Raw genomic sequence first — 7,091 nt, 5'->3', positions numbered from 1 at the left:
TCGCCGCTGAGGTAGTAGAAATGCGTACTCCGTTCCCTGAATATCTGCGACGCCGACCCGTCGCTACGCGCCCCGTAGACTGTATTGTACCATTTGTGATTTACCCTGAGTAAGTCTCTTACGCTATTATAGCCTTCGTTTTGCCGAGAAAACAGAAAAACTGGAAACAATCACAATCTTGGCTGCTCGCTTATATACTTTCTTGGTTTGTCTTCTTTTTCACTTCTTGTAGCGCGAATAAAGCACACCCAGAGTTGTGCAAAGAGTTTAACTTGTTCTGTTGCTGTCGTTTCTAATGGTTTTTTCCATCTTCACCTATTTGCTTCATTATGCGCTGTTAGCTACTTCACCCTAAACCATTCGCGCCTCTTTTTCGGTTTCTTCTTATGTTTTGGTTGTGTTACGCAAAAACTCTATCATAACCCCGAAGAAATACAACGTTTCGTCAGTTTGTTTCAGTTTTACTCATAATAGGAACTTTGTTAGAACATCACGAAGAACGGTTTGGTTTTGCTCTCCCCCCATTGCCACAAGCTAGCTCGTCTACCTACCGCCTACTAGCCCTCGCGCTTGCCACACGATAAATGTCTATACTACGAACGTTTGATTATTTTGTTTTGTTTTCTTTCTCTCTCCTGTGTGTGTGTAACATTTGACCTATTTTGCTCTCTTTCTTCGTTCTCTTTGTTCCGTTTTCTCTTCTTGTTTTGGTTTGTGTCTTTCTCTATTTCTTTCTTTACCCTAATAATGATTTACTGTACTGTCCAATGTTTTCTTTTCGATTTGGTCGTACCATTTAAAGGATTAAAAGCAGTTTTAATCACTTTTCGCGTGCGTTTTCTCCTGTTATGCTTCAGTCTTTCTATACGCCACGAAAAGACACTAAAAGAGTGCAGATGAGCAACGTAGATGGTGAAACCCAACAAAAGCCGACGGTAACTGTCAAACGCGAAAGAAAGATAGAGAGAGAGAGAGACGACCAACCGCAACGAAGAAGTGTCGGGGTTTTTTAGGTAAAGTGTCACACCCCACAGTTGATTGTGTGAGAATTTGTCTAAATGTGTCGAGTCGACGGCTTAACACGTTGTTCTGATTCCACCAGAGCCACCTTGACTCTGACTCTTTGTTTTCACCTTCGTTCTTGTACATTCACTAGCATGGTTTATCTATTATCTCTCTGACTTCTGATAGCATAAGTTTTATGTTTCAATTACTTGGTTTAAAGGATAAGTTTTTCGTACGTATTTGCGGATTTTCCTTGCGATAAACTATGATCTTATCTTTTTTTTTGCGCCGGCTTTCGAGCCTCCATTTCGTCGACCTCTTCTTCTCTTTTTCTTATTCTTCCTCCCCTTTTTCTTTGGGTTAATTTACGTCGCTCGCGCGTGTGACTAGTTCCGCCCGCCGCTTAGGCGGGGCTCAGGTTGAAGGATATCGTCATCGGCGCGAGGATGCGCTCCTTGACGGGCAAGAAAACAACGGCGGGTACGAACCTGTGATCCGTCGGGTCGGGCCCGTCACCAGCGGCGGCATCAGCGGCGGCAGCCGAGGTTGCGCCACCCACTGACGGGTCGCCGGGGGAGCCCCGGCCGCCACCGCCACTCAGCGACTCCTCGATGAGGAAGGACTGCATCATGAGCGGGCCGCTCTGCTGGGGCAGCGCGTAGACGGCGGGCCGCTGCGTGATGTTGGCCATCTCCGTGAGCAGGGCGTTCGGTTCGCCTCCGGCGCCCCCCGCGGTCGTCCTCGGCGATCCGTCCTTGGTGGGCCGCGCATCCGGACCGGGCGGCGATGCACGCAGTCCGTAGCCGGAGTGTGGCCGAACCACGGGACTGCCCGTGCGGTGGGGAGGAGGTGGTGGTGGCTGCTGGTGCTGCTGCTGCTGAAGGTTGAGTGCCTCCTGGGAGAGCGACGGCACGGGCGTGGAAGCCGGTGTTGAGGAAGGCGTCTCGGAGGACGAACCAACGGACGACGACGACGAGGCCGAGGTGGTTCCGGGCAGCGCCTGGTGGGGCGAGCTCTCCTTCGCCAGCGACACGGCCGATTCCGATTTGAGCAGCGACGGAAAGGCACCTCCTGCTTCCTCCTGCTGCTGCTGTTGCTGCTGTTGCTGCTGGTGGTGTTGGTGCTGGTGAAGGAGCTGCTGCTGGACGATGGTCAGGCTCGAGTGGGAACGCTCGTGGATGAAGAGCAGCGGAAGCAGCGGCGTAGCGAAGGAGCAGTACGAGCACTGGTAGCCCTTCAGGCCGCCCATCGGCGAGGTGCCTTGTTCCGACCCGAAAAGGGCCGGGATGCCGCCGGCGGCTGCGGCGGCCGCTGCAGCCGCCGCCGCAGCCTTCGGCAGGAACTTGGCCGCTTCGGCTGGACTGAGGGCTCCGAACGGCGCCTTGCCTTGTCCATACTTGGGCGGCTCACCCAACCCATTCGGTACCTTCAGCGGAGCGGGGCTGCTCGACTTGCTTCGGCCGCCCCCGCTGCCGGTGGGCGCCACACCATTGCCGCCGGCGGCTGGGCCGCCGTTGGCGAGCTTCGCCTCGAGCTCCTTCAGCTTGTCCACCCCGACCTTACCGTGGTCGCTGAGCAGGTGAGCCCGCAGCCACTTGGCGCTGCGGAACCGGCGGCTACAGAGCGGGCAGACCTCGGTGAAGTGCGAGTAGTACCGGTTGCTGAGGTCACTGATCTCGCCCGGTTTCAGTAGGGCGGCTGCAGCCGCAGCCGCCGCCGTCGTTGGATCGCCCGGTGGCACATAGGTGCCGGTTCCGGGGTCGACCGGGTTCTCGGCCACCCCTCCCGCGTCGCTGCTACCCCCCGCACCACCACTGGCAGTTCCTGCGGCGCCGTTCTGGCGCGCCTGCGGCAACGGTGAGCCCTCCTCGACGATGCCGTGCGTGTTGTGTTTGTGGACGCGCAGGAAGTACTTGCTGCAGAGCTCCTTGTTGCAGATGTTGCACACCACGCCCCCGATCTGCGCCCCGTTCTCGATCTCGATGCCGTGCATCCGTTGCATGTGCGTCTTCATGAAGTACTTGTTGCACAGCTCTTTGTTGCAGATCTCGCAGTAGCTGCTGGTTGGAGTCAGCGAGAAGGGCGGCTTCCGCTCCGCGTACCCCGAAGCCGGTGGTGGCCCCACCTGACCACCGGTTGTGGGGCGTTCCGGAGTCACGAAGCCCTCGCGCTTCGGACTTGGCATACCGCCGGCAGGGGGCGGCGGCGCTGTCGTCGCCGACGACACCGGAGGCGGCACCGTCGGCGGTCCGTGGACCTCGGCCAGTTCCCCGACGACACCGGCGGACGGCGTGAGAGGGCCCGCGGTGAGCGGGGTTGGTTCACGCGATCCGACCTTCCCCAGACCCTGGTTGTTGTTGTTGTTGTTCTCTCCGAGTGGACCGTGCTCCTGGATCATGTGCGCGTGCAGCAGGTACGGGTTGGCCAGCTCCTTGCCGCAGACCCCGCAACCGGCCAGGTGCTTCCGGCCCAGGTGCTGCTGCTGCTGCTGGTGCTGGTGGTTCAGGTCGTTCAGCTGCATGATCATCGACTGAAGCTTCTGCAGGTCGACACTGATCGCTTCCGCGTCCTCGTCGCTCCCATTGTCCACCGCTGGCTTCCCTCCACCCGGGAGCTTCTCCTCGCCGGCTTCGTCCTTGGCCGACAGTGCCTGTAGTTCCTGCTTGATCTCTAGCGCTCCCTTCGGTGCGCCCTCGTCGCCATCCCGTTCGGCCACCGCCGCCATGAACTTCTTGAGCGCCGACGGCTGGAGTGCCAGCTGGGCGCTCACCATGTCCGACGCCACCGAGCCGCCACCGCCCATGATCAGGTTCAGTGGGCTCGTCTGCAGGAACGGGGCCAACCATGGTGCAGGGGGACCGCGTTCCTCCTTCAGTTCGTCCGGCGCCGGCAGGACGCCGTGGCGCTTGAGCTTGTGCGTCCGGAGGAAGTACTTGTTGCAGTACTCCTTGCAGCAGATCTCACAGAACGCCTCCGGATTGGTCACGCCGAGCCGCCGCAGCTTGTCGGCGGCGAAGTTTGCGTCCCGAGCCGCCTGCATCGAGTGTGGGGATAGTTTGCGGGGCTGCGGCGTGAACGAGGCGTCCTCCTGTTCCACCAGGTAATCCTCCCGGAAGCCATCCGGGAGCTGGAGTGGAGAGCCACCGCCACGCGTGTCCGGGAGCCCACAGCCCATGGCGGAGTCCAGGGAGTCCTTTGGGCCCTCGTCGCCCTGGTGGACCTGGGCAAGGTAGTGCTGGTGTTGCTGCTGGAGATGTTGCTGCAGCTGCTGCTGTAGATGCTGCTGTTGTTGCTGGTGGTGGTGGTGCTGCTGCTGTAGCTGCTGCTGCAGCTGACTCTGCCCTTGCCCCGCCGTTACCTCGTGCGCCTTGCTGCGGTGCTTCCGCATCGCGCTCAGGCTGCTGAACTTCTTGAAGCAAATGTCACAGAATACCGTCGGTTGGATCGGGTTGGGGGCGGTGACGCTGGGGGCGACCGCCTTCGGGGATTGCGCCGCCCGGAGTGGCGGTGGCGGTGGCTGCTGCTGAGCGGTCGATTTCACCGCCGGGGCAGGTTGTGGTGGGGGTGGAGCAATCTGGGCCGTGTCGGGCGCACCGAGTTTCTCCAACTGCTCCACGGAGGGTGCTCCAGCGGAGTGCATCTGGAACATCTGGTGGATCGAGCTGAACGGGTTGGCCATGGAGGCGAAGGATGGGCCGCCATCGGTGCCGGCGCTACCGCCGCCGCCGCCCCCGCTACTGGCCGATGGCTCGTAGATGCCGTGCTTGTTGGCCTTGTGCGTCTTGAGGAAGTACTTGTTGCAGAACTCCTTGTTGCACAGATCGCAGTACGCCTCCGGGTTGAAGATGCGCAGCGGTGGCACGTTGCCTCCCGGCCGCCCGCCACCACCACCGTCCGCTCCGGAGCCCCCGAACGGTGAGACGGTCGGGACGCCGAGCAGCGGTAGCTGCGGAAGGTAACCGGACGCCGACAGAGCGGCCGCCGCTTCCGGTGGGAACGGGAACGAGAGGCCCGCGATCGAGATCCAGTCCTCCGGCTTTGGCAGACTGTTGCCACCCCGCAGGATCTCGCCGTCCCAGTCCGGGTCGAACAGGAGCTCCTTTTTCAGCGACAGCCGAGGTGTTGCGGCGTGGTTGACGACGCCTGGATCGGCCTCGCTGACCGACCTCCGACCTCCTTCTTCGCTCTCCCGGCGCCCATTGAACGGTTCCCGGTCGGGTGAACTGCCGTCACGGTGATGCAGCTGCTCGCCTTCATCGTCCTCGCCGTCGTCGATGCTCCGGCGGCGCCCTTCGGTTGCCCGCGCGGCCGCACTCAGCGAGATCAGACTGTTCAGCTTCGACGCGAGGAAGGTGTCGGGCAGAGAAGGAGGGGCCCCGCCGGGGCTGCCCAGGCCGGCCTCGGCCGACTGCTGGAGCTGGAGGTGCTGCTGCTGTAATTGACTAAGGTTCGAGAGGAATATTTTCTGGAAGTTGCTCTGCTGCTCGTCCGACAGCATCCCGCTCTCGTCCCCGTGCCCGTCCTCCTCCGCTGTGTCCATTCTGGGGCTGGGCGTTTGCCGGTGCTCGTCCTCGACGGCTTGGCCGCCGTTCTCGTCGCCCGTCCCGGGCGGCTCGATGGCGGCGCCGTTGGACGCGAAGCGGCTCGGCATCGACTGCTTGCGCCGTTTCTTCGACAGATCCGGCAGCGAGTCCGAGGAGCTCGTCACCCCGAGGAGGGTGGTGGTGCCGCTGCCCGGTGTGGTCGCCGCGCTCAGGAACGACGAGGACAGGGTGCGCTTCGAGGCCTTCAGCGCCGAGCCGTGTGAGCTGTTGGTTTGCGAGGAGTTGGAAGCGTCGCTCAGGGCCGCTTCCTCGCCGGCGCTCAGGTCCGGCGGGGGTGTCGCGTAGACTGAGGCAGCCATTGTCATTGGGGTGGTGCTGCTGCTGCTGCTGGTGGTGGTAACTGTGAACGGAGCACAGAAGGTTTGGGTGTGAGTGATGATTGATTTTAAAGAATTGTAGGACTCGAATTTGTCTCGCGCGGCTCCGATGGGCAGAGCATGTCATGAGCTTGGTGAACGCGAGGCGCGTTCAGAGTTCGTTTGGGTGTCCTCCATTTTCAACCTAGGATGGGGTTCAGATGAGTCACGCCGGCTCGGTAACCGATCGATCGAATGTGGAACCTTCTGTCCGGAAGGCTCTCAAAATAAAAAAAAGGTTGCCTTTTGAAGGCCACACGCCACAGTTTTTGACGCTCAACTCGCTCGTTATCGGTCCAAGTGCCGGGAGGGACCGGGGTAAAATAAAACCTCTGGACTACTATCAAACCCACCAGCCCCCGCTTACCCGCACCCGCGTCGTGGTGGGGGAAAGATAAACATATTTTCGATTTATTTTAGCAGCCCAAGCAGCGGGTTGCAGGGTGGCGATAGAGCGGCCCTGATGCGCGCCGACTCGCACTTTCGAACCTCATCACACACCTGCGCCGTGTCGAAGCCCAGTCGAAGCGGTCGGTTGGTCGAAGGTGTTCCGATTCCGGGAGGGCCCATCATCGACACGACCACGGCGAGGGTGGCACGGTTCGACTATTAGTCACTGTGAGGGGGGACAGTCAGGCCTGACACGGCCTGATCGCCGCCGCCACTTGGTGAGCCCGAAATATATGGATGTTCGAACCGACCACCGACGCCGACTTCCAGGAACTTGTTCGAAATTAGAAAAACATAAAGAACAAACGCCGGACGCCGATTAATATATAATTGTCGAAACCATTTGGTTTCCCCGACTCTATTCGTCCGTTTCAATTCGGTGTCGTGCATATTTAAAATATGGCACAGTCGCGCCATATGCGCACCCGCCGCCCCGTAATATGCTTCGGTGGCTCGGGTGGTTCGGGTGGCACCGGAGAACCTTCGCTGGCCGTAATGGGGTGTGTGTGTGTCATTAGCGTCATTAGTTAAATTTTGTTTTCACTGCTACGACCCACACAAACAACTAGCCACGGTCTGGTGTTATCGATTGTGCACGCACGCACGCACGCGTGTAGTTTTCGACTGCCACGGAGGGACGGAACATGGTTCCAAAAACTGAAAATCACGATTTCAC

At 59.7% G+C, this 7,091-nt stretch overlaps 1 protein-coding gene across 1 annotated transcript; it reads right to left on the bottom strand.

The window, feature by feature from the left end:
* Positions 1–1,408: 1,408 nt before the first annotated feature.
* LOC128269790 (uncharacterized) lies at positions 1,409–5,908 on the bottom strand. Its single transcript, XM_053007194.1, has 6 exons — positions 4,364–5,908; positions 3,240–4,132; positions 2,818–3,182; positions 2,747–2,776; positions 1,826–2,703; positions 1,409–1,759 (listed from the first exon to the last, which is right to left on the bottom strand). The coding sequence occupies exons 1-6, from the start codon at positions 5,906–5,908 to the stop codon at positions 1,409–1,411; spliced, it is 4,062 nt and encodes a 1,353-aa protein (XP_052863154.1).
* Positions 5,909–7,091: the final 1,183 nt, after the last annotated feature.

This window comes from Anopheles cruzii, chromosome 3 (genome assembly GCF_943734635.1).
Source record: "Anopheles cruzii chromosome 3, idAnoCruzAS_RS32_06, whole genome shotgun sequence".
Classification (NCBI taxonomy): domain Eukaryota; kingdom Metazoa; phylum Arthropoda; class Insecta; order Diptera; family Culicidae; genus Anopheles; species Anopheles cruzii.
This window is presented reverse-complemented; position numbering and strand designations above follow the sequence as displayed.

What these genes read in the sequence shown, in the direction of transcription:
- LOC128269790 (XM_053007194.1), bottom strand. Translation starts at nt 5,908, where the DNA reads ATGGCTGCCTCAGTCTACGCGACACCCCCGCCGGACCTGAGCGCCGGC. An exon ending in ACCGCAGCAAGGCGCACGAG is followed by an intron (nt 4,133 to 4,363) that starts GTAACGGCGGGG and finishes TCTCCACTCCAG; the next exon opens with CTCCCGGATGGCTTCCGGGA. An exon ending in CGCCGCAGGAACTGCCAGTG is followed by an intron (nt 2,777 to 2,817) that starts GTGGTGCGGGGG and finishes GGGGTGGCCGAG; the next exon opens with AACCCGGTCGACCCCGGAAC.